At 46.0% G+C, this 17,258-nt stretch overlaps 1 protein-coding gene across 1 annotated transcript in view; it reads left to right on the top strand.

Moving 5' to 3' along the window:
* Window positions 1–8,892: 8,892 nt before the first annotated feature.
* The window catches only part of LOC308513852 (maestro heat-like repeat-containing protein family member 7), a gene marked incomplete at both ends in the record, with an annotated part of 46,113 nt that continues 37,747 nt past the window's right edge, over window positions 8,893–17,258 (top strand). Inside the window, 8 exons of the mRNA XM_081083952.1 lie at window positions 8,893–8,925; window positions 9,356–9,472; window positions 12,207–12,329; window positions 12,642–12,794; window positions 13,511–13,636; window positions 14,006–14,085; window positions 14,680–14,815; window positions 16,299–16,388. Coding sequence (XP_080940078.1) covers window positions 8,893–8,925; window positions 9,356–9,472; window positions 12,207–12,329; window positions 12,642–12,794; window positions 13,511–13,636; window positions 14,006–14,085; window positions 14,680–14,815; window positions 16,299–16,388 — 858 coding nt within the window. The remainder of the gene's footprint in view (window positions 8,926–9,355; window positions 9,473–12,206; window positions 12,330–12,641; window positions 12,795–13,510; window positions 13,637–14,005; window positions 14,086–14,679; window positions 14,816–16,298; window positions 16,389–17,258) is intronic.

Here is a 17,258-nt window from a genome sequence, read left to right as displayed (position 1 = left end):
TTTGGCTCTCTGTATAGTCTTTGTTCTAAAGTCTATTTAGTCTGATATAAGTATTGGTACTCCAGCTATTTTAGTTTTGTTACCATTTTCAAGAAATACCTTTTTCCACCCCTTTATTTTCAGTCTGTGTATGTGTCTTTTGACCTGAAGTGGCTCTCTTGCAAATAGCATATGTAAGCGTCTTGTTTTCTGATCTATTCAACCATCCTATGTCTTTTGATTGGAGCACTTAATTCATTTGCATTTAAAGTAATTGTTGATAGAAATGTACTTATTTCCATTTAATGATTCATATTTTTGATATTCCTTTCTTCTTCTCCTTAAAGAAGTCCCTTTAACATTTCTTGTAATATTGGTTTGGTGTTGATGAACTCCTTTAGCTTTTTCTTGTCTTGGAAGCCTTATCTCTCCTTGGATTCTAAAGGACAGCCTTGCTGGTTAGAGTGATTTTGGTTGTAGGTCTTTGCTTTTCATCACTTTGAATATATCTTGCCAGTCCCTTCTGGCCAGCAAAGTTCCCATTGAGAAATCAGCTGACAGTCTTATGGGAGCTCCCTTGTAGGTAACAGTTTTTCTCTTGCTGCTTTTAAGATTCTCTGTCTTTAACCTTCTGCATTTAATTATGATGTGTTTTAGTGTGGGCCTCTTTGGGTTCATTGTGTTGGGACTCTTTGCACTTCCCTTGATGTTGTACCAGATGCCCCTAAACTATCCTCATTTTTTTTCTGTTCTAATTAGGTGTTTTCTGCTACCTTATCTTTCAAATTGATGACTCAATATTTTGTGAGAAACCATATTTTTGAAAAAGCTCTTCAAACAGGGCTGGAGACACCAGAGACTGCTTCAGTTCTGGATCAAAGAGGATAGGGGAACAGGAGAGGAGGGGAGCAGTGGTTTGGGGTACCAAATGCACGACAATGGCATCATCCCTAAAAACACATCCTCAGAAGGTTAAAGGAAAGCTTGGAATCTTGAGGGTTAGGCCCTCAGGACTTGTGGGATTTGTTCCTGGCTTTCCCTAGGAAGGCCAGAACATGGGACTGCCCTGGACTCGGATTCTCCCCCAATCCACACTCCTGCTAATTTTCATATCTCTGGGGAAATAAGGTGAGGGCAAGGTAAGTACTTAGAGTTCTCCAGGGAGGTGGTGGGAGCTGAAGCGGTTAGAACTTCCGGGCAAAGTACAGAAATGGTCATGGTTAATGGCTTGTGGTCTGTCATTATTGCGAGCCCACTGTAGAGTCTCACTGGGTTTAGTGTCAGGAGATCTGATCCCCTCACCTGCCTTGGTCCTCTGTGTCCTCACCTGGATTATGAAGGGTCACACTGGCAGTCCCTGACATTCCTTTCTGTCTTGTCATGTGATGGTCTGTGACTCCACAGGTGCCGAAGGTTCTCCTGCACTTCATTGAGATGCTGGGCCAGCATAACTACTTGGCCTTGCCCCAGGGGAACACTCTAATCAGCTTTGTCATCAAGCTTGTGGAGTCTGAGTCATCAGTGAGCAAGGGGCTGGGCAGGGAGGGGACCGAGGATGGGAGCACACCTCAGGGGATGGAACAAGAGGAAGGCAGGGTTGGGAGCAGGAGGGAAACAAGAGGGTATGCCTGGCACATGTGAAGGGTCTTTGGCCTGTAAAACCCTAAGCAGTGAGCCAGGGAAGGCCCTGAACCCAGAGACTTAGCTAGCATTGGTTTTAGATTGAAATCTTTCCTTTTCTCATTCTAGAATGAAGAGGACATCCGAATAATGTGTTCCAGAATCCTACAGATGGTATAAACAGCTAGGGCCAAACAGACCTCTCCGTTTCCTCTTCCCTTGGCACCCCAGATCACTACCCTCACCCCGGCCCCACCCCCGACTGCATCCCACCTTCCCCTTCCATCAAATGCCTTGTGGTGTCTCTGTCACCTCAACCCACCTGCATTTCATTCCATACAAGTGCCTGGGGTTCCACTGAGAAGTGCTCAGTGCAGCAAAAGAGGGTCACGGGGTGTGGATCTGGAAGCCAGAGTCTGAGTCCTGATCAGCCAGTTTTCTAGCTGTAAAATCTTGAATAACTTGTTCTCCCAGCTGCAGTGTCTTCTTTTATAAAAAAGGGGGTGATTATATTTCCTGACTGTTCTCAGCAACCTCCAGGGATTCTGGGAGACTCATATAAACTGATTTGCATCAGCGCTGAGGAAAGGGCTGTGTTGTGGGAGGAAAAGGACTTAAGATTTACTCTCCCTCCCAGTGAGCTCTGCCTCCTGACCTTCAGCATGTCTCTGACTCTGGAAGGTTCCTCAATGAAGGTGATTACAAGTCACACATTCCAAATTTCAAGAAGTCCTCATCTATCAAGTCAACTTATGCCTGCTATAATTTTAATCAGGACCTTGGTTATACTTTTCCAACCTGAAGTGAGGGGTTGGGGGTGGGGGTGGTGGGGAGAGAGAGAAAGAAGAGGAAGAGGAGGGAGAGAATGAATATGAATGGGTTAAGGGGGCTCTGTATACAGGCCTCAAATACTCAGTCTGGAAAGGGAGACAAGGTCTTGGGGTTGGAGACTGATGACGGGCTGACTTGGGGCTTGGCATTGAAATTCTTGCCACCTCTCCTGCCAGGTATCTTTGCCCAAACTGGTCACATTGGTGTGTGAGCCCAACAACACCTTGGCCTTCGTGCCTCTGTGTAAGGCAGCCACACAAATGGCTCTGAAGGCCCGTTCCCTGGGCCAGGTTCCTTACCTCAGCAGCTTTCACCAGGATCGTAAGTACAAGGGTGTGGCAGCCTGTGGAGAGGTGCTCACTGTGAAATTAAGTCTGTTTGTGGGCATGGAGTGTTGGAGTTGGGGGCTGGCTGAGACACTGCAGGGGTGATGGGTGTGGGGAAGAGGATGTAGAGGATGCTGGATGAGGGGATTAGGTCCCATGCTTGGGCCATGATGGGAAGAGTAAGGCAACTACTTAAGGCCATTTGGCCTCATGAATGAAAGGGGGATGCCTCTCATAGTCACAGTTCCTTCTTTCCTTCACTCCTCATTATAGAACACTTGATTCAAGATGTACAAACATTGTTAATTACAAAGTAATGAATACACATACTCCTGACCCTTAGTTCTTCCTTTGCCCTAACTCTGAGCCTCACTCTGTGCTCACCCTATCCCTGACCTCTAACCCCAGTGGGACTTAGGGTTAGAGTTAGGATGTCTGTTCAGCATATCATTGATGTGTGTGTGTTTTTTAAAGGCTGAAGTTGCAATGGTTTGTGTTTTAGTCTGAATCAAAATGTCACAGCCCCCGTGGCATTGACACTGATGTTCCCTCTCCTCTTTGCTCTTTCTCCTCCTCTGAAATACTGATGGGGAGCTGCCAGTGGAGGCTGGGGGTTGAGCATCCTGAAGTGTGCACTGACTCTGCCCTCTTCTTTTATCCTCTCTCTAACTTAGCTACCGAGTACGTTTCCCCTCAGAGACTCCTGACCCATCTTGTGGTAAGTGATGCCAGAATGAGTGCCACAGTCATATATTCTTCCACCCACTCATCAACCCACCCATCTATCCACTCATTTCACAAAGAGCTGGTTACTACTTTGTCTCAGGCATTATGCTGGGTATGGAATAATGAGATAGGGGCCAAAGAGCATGGAGGAGGGACCTGGGAGTATAGTGGTGAGGCCTCGAGATGAGGATGTGGGCAATGGGAAAGGCCTGCCTTTCTCCTATGAGGCCTTATTGTGAGCTGCTCTCTGTTGACTGTGGACAAGCCCACATACCTTTCTGGATCTCTGTGTTGAGTTTCTCTGTTAGCCCAGAAATTATGTGCTAGACATTATGCACACTTGGAATGACAAAGGTAGACCTCCCCTTGAGGTGTTCACAGACTTAGTGGGGAAGACAAGTGTGGGAATAGCTATCTATAGTCTAGGGCAGGGGTGGGCAAACTTTTTGACTCCAGGGCCACAATGGGTTCTCAAACTGGACCGGAGGGCTGGAACAAAAGCATGGATGGAGTGTTTGTGTGAACTAATATAAATTCAAAGTAAACATCATTACATAAAAGGGTACGGTCCTTTTTCTTTTTAGTTTTATTCATTTCAAACGGGCCAGATCCAGCCCGCGGGCCGTAGTTTGCCCACGGCTGGTCTAGTGTGACAAATGTACTAATAGATGAATACATAAGGTGCAATGGGACTTAGAAGAGCACCAGGCTGACATGGTCTCCAGGAGGCAGGAAGGCATCACAGAAGAGGTGATGTTTCCAGAGCATCTGGGAGGATGTAGGAGTTCAACAGGTGGCAAAGAATGGGCAGGGCCTAAGCTCCAGCTCTACCATTCTATGGATTTGCTTTCATTTTCTTAGTTCTCTTCTTTTAAATATTTTCTCTGCCTCCTGCTTTCTTCTCAGATGTGTTCCCGGAAGGCCAACAGGGAAAAGGAGTTTGGTACAAGCTCTCTGAGGCTAATATCTGCCCTGCATCCTATCACTTCTCTGCATCCTGTTATAAACCACAATGTTGGCCAGCTGTGGAGGAAGGTGATCCCACAGATGTTGGAGATACTAGATGGTAAGGGCTTGGTTAGCAGGGAGAGGAATGAAGCTGGGACAGTGGCCAGACTCAAAAAGAGATGGCGTCCCGAGGTGCAGGATGGACCTTCCTTGGGGTGAGGAGAACTGGAACCAGTCTCTCTGTCCCTTTGAGGTGCTATTGGATGGCTCTGCTTTTGGGGGCAATGTTGTGAACTGTGCAGAAACACAGTCCAAAGTTCTGTGGCTCCAGGGTTCCCAGAATGACTCCTGCACTTTCTTATGGGCAGATGATCAACAAAGAGTGTGGGCTTTGGAAACAGACAGACCAGTTTTGTATCCTTGCTCTGACACTGGTCAGCTGTGTGTTTTTGACCTTTGGAAAGTCATTCATCTTCTGGAGCCTCTGTAAAGTGGGAGAGCAGTTTCCTTGTAGGCTGAGAGCCGCATAGTACTTAAATTATTTCTTCTCCCTGGCTGGGACCTTCCGGTTGAGTGTGTCCCCATGCTTTCTCCTTTCCTAGATCATACTGAGAAGAGCCTGAATCCGGAGGAGTGGGAGGACAGGCTGTTCTGGGTAAGTACTCCCCAAGACCTCCCTCCCTCTACACTTGCCTTCTTTCCCATCTACAGGAACCTGATGGAGGATAGCCCCAAGCCCCCCAGAGACTGAGGCCATGATGAAGGGCCTAACTGCTCAAGCAAACCTCTTTCTGTGGTTCCCTTGCCTCCTGGCCTCTGCCTCAGAGTATCTGACTGTGTGCTAAGTCTTGAGCCCCCTTCCATACCCTTATGACCATATATCAAGGGGGAGTAAGGGAAAGGGCCCTAGCTGTATGTCCTTGGGCAAGGTATTTAGCCTTTGCATGTCTCAGGTTCTTCATAGGTTAAATGGAAGTTCTTCCTGCCTTCTAGAATTAAAAAGGATGATATCAGAGAGGACCTTGGAAATTGGAAAGGGCTTTACACATGTAATTGGCATTACCATCATTGTCACTGTAATATCATTCTTCAGTCCTAACTCCCACCATGTGTTTCCCCTTTTTTCCTTATTTACAGGCCATAACCCCTGTCTCTTGCTTCTTCTTCTTCTTCTTCTTTTTTTTTTTTTAAAAAATATATTTTATTGATTTTTTACAGAGAGGAAGGGATAGAGATAGAGAGTTAGAAACATCGATGAGAGAGAAACATCTATCAGCTGCCTCCTGCACACCCGCACTGGGGATGTGCCTACAACCAACATACATGCCCTTGACCGGAATTGAACCTGGGACCCTTCAGTCCGCAGGCTGACGCTCCATTCACTGAGCCAACGGGCTACGGCTCTTGCTCCTTCCTGACCCCACTTTTGTGGGGCAGAACAGCCTACCACTGACCTTTGTGGTCCTCTTCTCCCTTCTTCTTCCTCAGTTTTTGAGTCACTCTTTAGTGGCTATTGATGATGACCGCTGGCAGGAGCAACTCATCAGAGCCATCTTGGAGAGGATGTGTTATGTCGGCGATGATGGTGATGAGAAGGTTTGTCTGGGTGTGTGGTGGTTGCAATGGGGGGGCGGAGGGGTGCGTTGAAGGTGGCGGATGGTGCTGAAGAAACCTGGTGCTCACACCGGTGGCTGAGGAAATGTGAATGAGTACAGGCCTTGGGGAAAGAACAAACCAGTGTTCCTGCATCCTGGGAATCAAGGGGTGGAGAGGACCACAAACTGGTCGTCACACTGGCATGACAAAAATATCAAAGTGTCTTACTTTTGCTTAGCCTTTTAGGCTTTATCAAGAAGTTTGCCATCTGTTGTCTTCATTGAAATCTCCTAATATTCTTAATAGAATGGAGCTTGTACTTGGTGCAGTGGAAAGATTGTTGATTTTAGAGTCCTATTTAAGCAGTCAATTCAAGTAATATTTGAGGGCATCCCATACACTGTGCTTCATGTTGGGGATACAGAGTTGAGGAAGAAATATGGGCTCCTTTCCTCACAGAGTGCAAGGTTGGTGGTGGTGATGGCCTGGGGTCCTGCCCTGGCTTTTCCATGTGCTCCCAATTCAGTCTTGATAAAGTGTCAACAATAAAGATTTTTAACATATTAGCCTAAATAACCTATAGCTGTCGTCATCCCTACCTTGAAGTTGAAGAAACACAATCCAGAAGGATTTAAAATCTTAAGAAAATTATTGGTAAAACTGGCACCTGAATCCAAGTTTTTTTCTTTTTTCCTTCCTTCCTTCCTTCCTTCCTCCCTCACCTGAGGATATTTTCCCATTGATTTTTTAGGGAGAGTGGAAGAGAGACAGAAAGATAGAAATATCTAGGTGAGAGAAACACGTCAATTGGTTGCCTCCTGCATATGCCCTGAGTAGGGACCAGGCCATGGAGGAGCCTGCAACCGAGATATGTACCCTTAACTGGAATCGAACCCAGATCCCTTCGGTCTGCAGGCCAACACTCTGTCCACTGAGCCAAACTGGCTAGGGCCTGAGTCCAGGTTTCTTGATTTCGGTTCCTGTTTTCCTGTCACTGAGAAATACTTTATTTGAGCTCTGCAGGTTTCCAGGAAAGAGGCCTTATTTCCAAGACGGTTTGCTCTCTCTTATTATTAACAGTACTTATGAAGCACCTAATGTATGCACATCTTTGTGGTTGGTAGATTAGGGGTACAAAATGAAGCAAGCGAGAATTCTGATCTTTTTAATTCAGTTATTTAAAAGGTGCACTAGCCCTAGCCGGTTTGGCTCAGTGAATAGAGTGTGGGCCTGTAGACCGAAGGGTTCTGGGTTCGATTCCAGTCAAGGCCACATACCTTGGTGGCAGACTCCACCCTTTCTTGGGCCCTAGTCAGGGCGTGTGCAGGAGGCAACAATTGAGGTGTCTTTCTCACATCAGTATTTCTCTCTTTCTCTCCTTCTCTCTTCCACTCTCTCTAAAAAAAATCAATGGAAAAATATCCTTGGGTGAGGATTAAAAAAGAAGTGCACTAAATGCCTAGAGCAGAGCAGACACTGGGCTGAGCCCAAGGTATTCATGTGAAACCAGCCTCTGCCTTCAGGAAAGCATCATCTGCTTGAGTGAATAGACAAGAGAGTGGGCAATTATTCTAAGCCTGTAGCTATCAGGGTGGAAATATGCACTGTGTGCTTGGGAGCAGGGAGGAGGCCTGAGGGGGCCTGGGCAGAGCAGCTTTGTCAGAGGCGATGTGTTGTTTAGGTTTGCTCAAGACTGTTTTGATGTTAGTGCTGAAAGTTCAGTGTCCGGGGAAGCCCTTAGTGCTGGACAAAATGGGAAGATGAGTCTCCTGCAGAGGAGGGGATAAGTCTGGGAAGATGAGTAGTCTTTGCCAGTGAAGCAGAAAAGTAGGTGCCATAGGCCAGGTTTAATTGATGCAGAGCCTAAGGTGAGGATTCTTGTCAAGTGACTTGGCGAGGAAATGCTCTCAGGAGACCTTGTGATAGAGTGAAGGACACAGGATAGGGGAGAGGAGAAGCCAAGCCAGGATGTGGCCTGATCCCATGGGGGCCCTGGATGGAAACTGCCCAGTCTATCCTGCCTGGAGACAAGTGAGGGGGCTGTTGTACCCTCTGCCCCCCAGGTTGTTTGTCATTGGCTCCAGGTTTCCAAGGTTGGTCCTGTGCAGGGAGGGGAGAGAGAACAATGCAGCGCCTGAGCATCTGGGGTAAGGAGGCCCCAGTCACCTCAGGACAGTTCTCCCCCAAGGCTGCAGGGAGTAGCTGTTCAGAAAAGTTCCTGCAGCCAGTTGAAGGGAAGGAACCCTGAGGTCTGGGCAAGGCACCATGAGCATCTGCTAGAGGGGAAAGGATACCCATAAGAGGGGGAGCTAAGGCATTCATTGAACAGCAGGAATGTCCTGTTTGCCTACTGCCTCAGGCACTGATAGCAATGGGACAGAGTAATGAACTGGGTAGACACTGCTCTTGAGCTCCAGTCTCACCTGAGATGTGGGGTTGGTGCAAGTTGGGAAGTAACGGAATAAATCCACAGACAAGATGAGTGATCATGATGAAGCCCTGAAAGAAGGAAACAGGGTGCTGAGCTGGAGAGGGACTTCGGAGGTCAGAGCAGGCTCCCTGAGGTGATATCTGAAAGATGAGAATGAGACATTTTTAAAAATATATATTTTATTGATTTTTTACAGAGAGGAAGGGAGAGGGATAGAGCGTTAGAAACATCGATGAGAGAGAAACATCAATCAGGTGCCTCCTGCACACTCCCTGCTGGGGATGTGCCTGCAACCAAGGTACATGCCCTTGACCGGAATCGAACCTGGGACCCTTGAGTCCGCAGGCTGACGCTCTATCCACTGAGCCAACCCGGTTTGGGGAAGAGAATGAGACATTTTAAAGAGCCTGGGGAAGAGGGTTCTACACAGAGAAAATGGGGAGTGCAGAGACCCTGAAGAAGGGAGTGGTGAGTCCACACAGTCTGGTATTACAAGGTGGACAGGACGGTGTGCAGTAAGCAAGGATAAAGGCGACTGAAATTAAGAGGAGGGAGAAATAATTACATAAAAGTACTTCTTCAATTATACAATTTTGGTTCTAAAATTATGCAAGTTTAAGGAACTTTTTTTATTTCCTAGGTGTAAGTGGGAGGTATGGGGGTCAGAGCAAGTTCCCAAAGGATGATCCCTAAGAGGCTGAGACATTGGAAAGGCAGCTTTCTCTTCCCTGTAACTTGAACCCCTGCTCTATAGGATCACTGCCTTATCCAGATGCCTCTAGAGAGCAAGGGCCAGGGTGGAGGATGGGGCTGTGGGCAAAGGTGGTGGCTAGTATAGGAAATGCTGCCCTCCCCTCATTTCAAGCTCTGGGTGACCCTGCTCTCCTTCCTTTCCTAGGCTTTTCTCTATAAATTCTTTGGCTTTGCCCTGTGGACCTCAAGAAGTGAGAAACTGGTGAAGATGATGCTCTCCACCATCCTTCAAACTTCCCATGAAAACGTGCAGGAGAGGGAGGTGAGGCAGAGTGCATTGGCAAAGCATTTTCAGGTTGAGTCAGGATGGCAAGGTGGCTAAAAGCTTGGGCCTGGCAAACCAGAGCACCTGGGTGAGAGTTCCAGCTCTGCCACCTACTAGCTATGTGCCCTTGAGCAAGTTACCGAACCTCTCTGTGCCTCAGTTTCCTCCTCTTTAAGACAAGGCTATGGTACCTTCCTGATAGGATATTTCTTTAAAAGATTTATTGAATTTTAAGTAATTTTATATTTAGAGGAAAGTTGCAAAAAATTCCAAAGAATTCTTATTCTTCTCCCAGATTCCCAAAATATAAATGCTTTTCCATGTTTGTTTTATCATTCTCTTTCTCATACATTACATAATTTATTTACTAGCATTATTACTGTATTTTTTGAATCTGAAATGAAAGCTGCAGTCATGAAGCTCATTTACCCCTAAATATTTTACTGTCTACTAGCTAAAAATAAAGATATTCTCTTACATAAGCACAGTGCAATGATCAAAATCATGAAATTAACATTGCTACACCACTGATATCTAAATTATAGACCCAGTTTGAAAACCATCAATTGTCCCAACAATGTGTTTTAAAGCAAAAGAAAAATATTATATTTTTATTTTTTTTATTCCAGGTTCTAGTTCAGAATCAAGCCGTGCATTCAGTTGTCATTTCTCTTTATTCTTCTTTAATCTGGAACAAGTTCCTCATCTTTATCTTTCATGGCCTGGACATTTTAAAAATGCACAGACCACTTATTTTGTACAATGTCTCTCGGTTTTGGTTTCTGTCATATTTCATCGTGATTAGATTCAGAGTGTGCATTGTTGGTGGAATACCACAGAAGTGATGTGTGTTGAAGGATGGTTTTGAGGATTAAAATGTAAAACCACTAAGAGCAATGCTGGTACATAAGCACTCTCTACTTGCTGATTACTGGTAGTGCTGGTGTTCATGCCCTAGGACCTCCCTTTCCAGGGCCCTTCTCCTGCCAGATTCTCAGAGCATCCATCAGCTCCACGATCAGCAACAGGTATTTACTAAGCCTGAGTTGCAAACAGTATCAATGAGGAGAAAGACATATATAGGAAGGAAACGGCTAACTATACTCAATGGCCTTCTAAAGGCTACATGAGCAGTCATTGTGGCATTGAGGCTGGCTGGGACTTGGGTTGGTTGGGGCGAGTTTAGGAGAAGGAGGGAGGCAGGTATTCCCGGTTGACATAACATTCTGAGTCAAGATTCAGGATCAAGACTTTGGGGAGCACATCTAGAGAACAGTCAATGGTCTAGTGGGACTGGAGTGCAGAGTTCTTTGACAAGGAAGTAAAAGTGACCTCTTGCTAGCACTTGGGAACAGATTGAATACAGGAGATAAAGATAAGAGGGGAAAGGGCCTCTGGGATGATTCTTGGGTTTCTGGTCCAAGTGGGAGGAGAATGGTATCCTTCCCTAAGGCCAGAAACCCAGGACAAAGGGGGAGGCAGTAGATGTACTTAGTTTTTGACTGGGAGGGGTTGGAGTGTCAGGTGGACATGTACAGAAGCATGTAGACCTGGATCTCAAACCTGGGCTTCGTGTCTAGATTTGGGAAACATATTTTCCCTGACTGTTAAATGGGGACGACAATATTTACCACAATGTATTAGTGAGGATTAATCAAGTAACATGTATAAGGCTGGTAAACATTAAGCACTGATGTTCTGATGATGTCAGTTATGATGATGATGTCATATGATGATGATGACCAGAAGGAGTGGTAGCCATGGCTAAGGGAGGACATAAGAAGAGGGACAGAATAGAACCCCCTTCTGATGCTCCACTAGTCCCTCTTTTCTAAAGAGGTAAAATTTTCCCTTTATCTACCTGATATCCAATGGTCTACAAGTCCCACTAAAATTTCCTCCCTCTCCAGGATCTGTGTCCTGGAGCCTGTCACTGTCCCGAGGCTCCCTCCATCTGTCTGCTCTTGCTGCAAAGTCGAATGGTGGCCCTTCCAGCACAAATGAGCCCATTTGCTAACAGCTGGTACCTGGATGTTTGCTTGAGCATTTTCTTAGCTCTGTGCCCAGTCATCCTTGTTGAGTAAGCTCTAGGGAGGGACTCAGCTGACACTGAAGTCAAAAGGGCCTGCGATGAAGGTGAGGGGTTAAATTAAAGACTTTTCCTGGCAGGAACCACAGAATCCCCAAGTCTTCATGATTTGACTCTCTCTAGGTTGTGATTCCAAAACCCACTGGGACTGACAACATGTCCACTGAGTTGTTTTGCCATGATCTCCCTCTTCCTGTTCTCCTAAACTAGAAATATTAGCATTATCTGTAACTTTTCCCTGTCTTCCATCTCCTCTCTGACTAGCTATCCAATCCTGTCAGCAAGGTGCCTGGGATTTGTTCTTCCTTCTGTTCCCTCCTCAGAGAAACCATTCTCTGAATTCCTAGTGCCTATAAAAGTATTCTCAAATGTACAGGGTTAGGTTTGACAAGAGCAAGATTTTGTAAATCTGTGACTATGATTTTTCTTAATAATTTACTTTTTCAGTTACTTCTCGCAAAGATATTTGGTTCTCCACCTGGATTTTCAATAGTTCAAACGTGGAGAACCAAATCTCCTTTCCATTTCTTTCCTCTCCTTCCCCTTCCCCTTCCTCTATGTATATCCTGCTTGTGGGGGAACATAGCATGTGTCTGGCTCACCCCGAACTGTGACATGGGGTTGAGGCTCTCTTTGTTACAGGGCATTGCTGTGGCATTCAGCATCGTGTCCAAGAAACATCTGAAGACAGTCCTGGAGCAACTGAAAGGGTATAGTGCTGTCCTCACTGACAAGGAGTCATCGTCCATCCTCACACTGGCAAAGGTGATGTCATTCCCAGGGTGCTCTACCAGCCTCCCATACAAAGCCTTCCAAGGCATCCCCATCACCGCAGCCTCCCATTTCTCTGAGGCCTTGTGACTCATCTATAAATGCTTCTCTTTCCCTGGAAACGACTGTGGGAACGTTTCATCCTTGATCCTTTTCTCTTGCTCTGCATTTCAGGCCCTGGTATCACCAGCTACATGCCCACCCTGTCCCCCAAGTTGCTCGCCATCCCACAGTCCCATCTTCTTTCCCAAATCGTCTGAGCAACCTTTTCCTCTCTGAACCTCTGTTTCCCCCTCCCCCCTACAGGAACATCAGCGAAAGGAGTGGGTGCTTGTCTGTAACACCATCTACTTAAGCTACAGCAAGATTATTTTAGAGAGCAAGGGAGATATTTTCATGCATTTCGATGCCGTGCTGGCTTTGATCCTGCAACACTACCACAACTGCATTTTGGAAAAGGTACTTCCTGCTTACTCTACTTCTCCAGCTTTCCATTTCTGCCATGTCCTCTCTTACCGCCCAAGAAAAGATGCTTGGCCTTAAATGGGAGTCAGGGGCTAGTACAGTGACTTCTCCCACATTTTAATCCTTTCACTTAATCCTGCTACTTGGAGACTCTAATTGGCCCAAGGAGGAGACCACAGTAACTTTAGGTCTGTTTCACAGTGTGTCCTTCCTGCTGACAGAGCTTCGTAACCCGCCATTGAGCTCTTCACTGCCCTCTCTGATGACGGGATGAGTAAAACCTAAATTCCCTAGTGTTTGTAGGAAGAAGCATTCAGGAGAGGCAGCGGAGCGGCCATACTGCTCTCTTGCCTTTGCTATGTGTCCAAAGCATGGGTCCCGGGTTGGAGAAGAATCCCTTTCCATTCCCAAGTCAGATATCTTTTGGTAAAACTTGTTCAAGGGAAAGACAATACCTTGAGAGACCAGGAAGCTTGATGTGTCCTAGTTACAGAGTAACATGAGGGTGGCTTCAGAAGGGGGTTGGTGAGAGGACTGGCTCTGTCCACCACAGGGATGCACTGGTCTACCCTCAGAGGGAAGGTGCAGAGCATCAGCCTAAGGAAGGCTAAAGAAGGCTTAGGTCCTCACCCCGCAGACTGTGTAGGTAGTGTGCCCTGGCACAGATCCATTGCCACCTTGGAGAACCCTGAGCATACTGGTTCATTCAGGATAAGGCCCTGAAGCTGGATTACCTGAATGCCCTCATCATACTGACAAAAGCCCTGGGCAGGCAGCAGCACGTGGCCTTTCAATTCAAGTTCCCCCACAAGCTGGCAATTGTTTCCATCATGCTGGTAAGTATCTTGCAGGAGGATGGAGGCCGGAATGCAGAGAGGAGGGAGGATGGGTCCACAGGGAAACCATTGGTGGCACTCCTAGGCTGGAGCTGAAGGTAAAAGCCCAGATTTTCTAGTTTCCTTTTCCCGCCTTAGTGTTCCCTTTGCCATCCTCAAGGCTGGGGTGAGTACTGTAGGGAAGGTGTGGTGGGGAGTAGGAGAGAGGTGCTGTCCTCAGAGCCTTTGCAAGTCACTAAACATTCTAAATTCCACCTTGTTATGAACACAGCCTGGAGTGGGAGGAGGCAGAGGCAAACAGGAAAAATATGTTCACCATCCTTTTGGGGTGTGTGTGTGTGTGTGTGTGTGTGTGTGTGTGTGTGTTAGGACCTAATCAAGGAGGAGCCATTGAACTCCATTTCCAGCTCTATTAGACAGAAGGCAATGAACATCATCAATAACTTCAGGTAACAACACACTATCCACTCTGTCTTCCTTGACCCAGTTCTATTGCAGCTCTTTATTCCCTAGTTGATCCCCCCTCTTAGTTTCTGCTTCTGCTTCTAGCATAAGGGAATAGTAGAAATTTACTGGTCAATATCTGCCACTTCTTTTGGCCAAGATTTTTTGAATGGGATTTTCAAAGGACCTGGTAGAGATGGCCTCTCCTGTCTCTATAGACACTTGCTGTTAATTCTGCCGCAGGCATCCTTTTGCTTTCAGCCCTGTCCCTGATAGGCACCTCCATCTCCATCAGTGATGTCCCGTTCTCTCAAAAGCTCTGGGGAACTAACAAGTAATAATATATCATCCCAAATTAGCAGCACCCTTTCCTGTAATAGTCATGCCTCCTCTCTTTCCCATAGTTCCTTTCTTTCCATCTTCCTGGCTCTTTTCACCCTTTCTTACTGTTACTCCCTTTCTTCTTTTAATACCCTTTCTTCTGATATCTTCATCTTTCTTGCTCCCACTTATTCCTCTGTCGCCATCTTCTCTGTCTATAACCTTTTTAGTTGTTATTCCTGAGCACACTGGTTACACTTCTTCTCCCTGGATCGTAGGATGCTCAGGCCCCTCTTAGAGATAGAAGAAAGAGTAGAGCTCCTGGGAACATGCTTCAAGAGTGTGTTCTGCCTGCCATCCAGAGAAGTGTTACGAAAGGAGGCATCTAGTCCCAAGAAGGGCCAGGCCAATGTGGTAAGTAACTCTTTGATGTTTGTCTCTCTGGTCTCATTTTTTATTTTTTTTAAGAGGTTAGGAACTATAGGTTTGGCAGTTTTATGTAATAGTCTTCTGCCTTCTTTAATAAAAACACAAAATCATTGGAAGGAAGCCCTCCTGTGAAGAAGAGGTTGTAGGTCATGTAGTCTGAACACTACTCCTGAGATCTAACTTCCTCCTTCTACCCGCTGATTACCACTGCCACCACTTTAACACTCTGTCCCAAAGGCAGACACTTGATCCTTCCCTTTATAACTGCTGTGTGATTGAAACGAGACTAGAAGGTTCAAATATGATTTTACTAACGGTTGACAGGTAAGTAAAGCCAGGGAATCCCAGGAGCAAGCAATCAGAGTCTATTTCTTATAGAGCCTGCAGTGTTTCCTTAAGGAAGGAAAGAGAGATTCAGTTTTTAATTTATATTCATATATTTAATTCCTAGGAATTCTTTCATGTGTTCTGATTACACCTTTATCTTGCCTGGTCGTTCTTGTTTTATTGATGCCATAGTCTCTTGAAATGTTTTTGAAGCTATTAAAAAGAATTTAAAAATACAGGTTTCTATTATTTACCAAATTAGCTTGATTTTCTTTACGGTCAGTTGGTTTGTTCATCTTGGGCCTCCTTTTATCCGATTTCTGGTAATCCTTATTTTTTAGTTCACAGTTATGTCATGAAGGAAAGACTGGTACATATAGAAAAGGCGGAGGTGGGTTTTCTCTGGCCTCCCTCAGTGTGAATCTGCTTTGGATGAGGAAGTTATTTTGACAGGATTTCCCTGTGTTTGGAGCAAGCTGGGAGTTCCAGCTGCCCAGTACAAATAGCTTTACACCTAGGTGGGTTTCTTCCGAGTATTTTATTCCAGGGAGAGCTGCCTTTCTTTTTCTCCCCCCTGATTTTCAGTTTTTGTGGCTGGGATCTATCACAATGTTGCTCTGGTTCTCCCAGCAGGCCCTACGTTTAGAAGCCCTCCTTGGCAGATCACCTACTCTCTTTATAAGGCTTTGGGCGAGGCCACTTGGTTCATTAAAGGATAAGAGGGAGAAACCCACTGTCCTAGATTTTGTGAATCAGTTACTCTGCAGACAGCCAGGCCAGTCCTCCTCCCACCTGGAGCCAGTCAGCCTGTCAGTCCTGGCTGCTTACTGAAGCTGTATCCCTGGGACCAGAGTCCCAGCTGAGCTCAAGTTAGGGAGTGGGGATGGAGGAGGGGGGTAGCTACGTTGCAGGGGAACTCCCAGTCCACCAGGACAAACTACACACCAGGCAGACATTTGTGCTCTGGTGAAACAACAGAAGGATTAATTGTAGTGAATGATGGGCCAATAGTGCTTGAATGTAGGGAAGTTTTTGGAGCAGGCTTTGTCAAGGAAGGCTGGGACAGCCAGAATGCTGAGCAGTTTAGAAGGAGGGTTGGGGTGATAGGTTGGTAATTTTTTGAGTTTCTTTTCCCCCTCAGGATCTGTTTGAGGGAACCATGCAATCCCTCCTAGGACTAATGGAGACACTTATTGTTGAGATGCCCACCCGGATCCAGAACTGCTTGCAGGTTCGTGGGAACAAACCCCTGAACGTCGGTTTATTCATTTCCTAGAACTGCCATAAATAAATACCACACGAAGTGATGTCAAACAACAGAAATACATTCTCTCAAGTTGTAAAGGACAGAAGTCCCAAATCAAAGTATTGGCTGGTTTGGTTCCTGCTGGAGGCTCTGAAGGAGAATCTGTTCAGTGCATCTCTCCTAGCTTCTGGGAACTCCTGGCAACCCATGGTATCTCTTGGCTTATAGACATATCATTCCAATCTGAGCCTCCATTTATTTTCACAGGGCATTCGTGTGTGTGTGTGTGTGTGTGTGTGTGTGTGTGTGTGTGAGTTTGTGTGTGTGTTTCTCTTCTTTTTTTAAAAAAATATGTTTTTATTGATTTCAGAGATGGAGAGAGAGAGAGAAATATCAATGATGAGAGAGAATCAGTGATCGCATGCCTCTTGCAAACCCCCACTGGGGATTGAGCTCACAACCCGGACATGTGTCCTTGACTGGAATCCAACCCAGGACCCTTCGGTCTGCAGGCCACCCTCTATCCACTGAGCCAAACCAGCTAGGGCTCTTAATAAGGACAGCAGTCATTGGGTTAGGACCCACAAATCCAGTATGAGCTCACCTTAATTTGAATCATCTGCAATGACCCTATTTTCAAACAAGGTCACATTCTGAGTTTCTGACTGGACATGAATTTTGGGGGGACACTATCAACCTGGTACAGTTGGGAACAGACCAGGGGAACTGTCTAGGAACTGCTTATTTTCACAGTCAGAAAAACTAAGAAGTAGTACTGCTGATGAAGATTGGGTGCAAAGCTTTTAGGGAAATGATAATAAGGGCTAAGATCAAATAACTAATATTGGTCTTGCC

Source organism: Myotis nattereri, assembly GCF_964212035.1.
Source record: "Myotis nattereri genome assembly, chromosome: 2".
Taxonomy (NCBI): Eukaryota; Metazoa; Chordata; class Mammalia; order Chiroptera; family Vespertilionidae; genus Myotis; species Myotis nattereri.
This window is presented reverse-complemented; position numbering and strand designations above follow the sequence as displayed.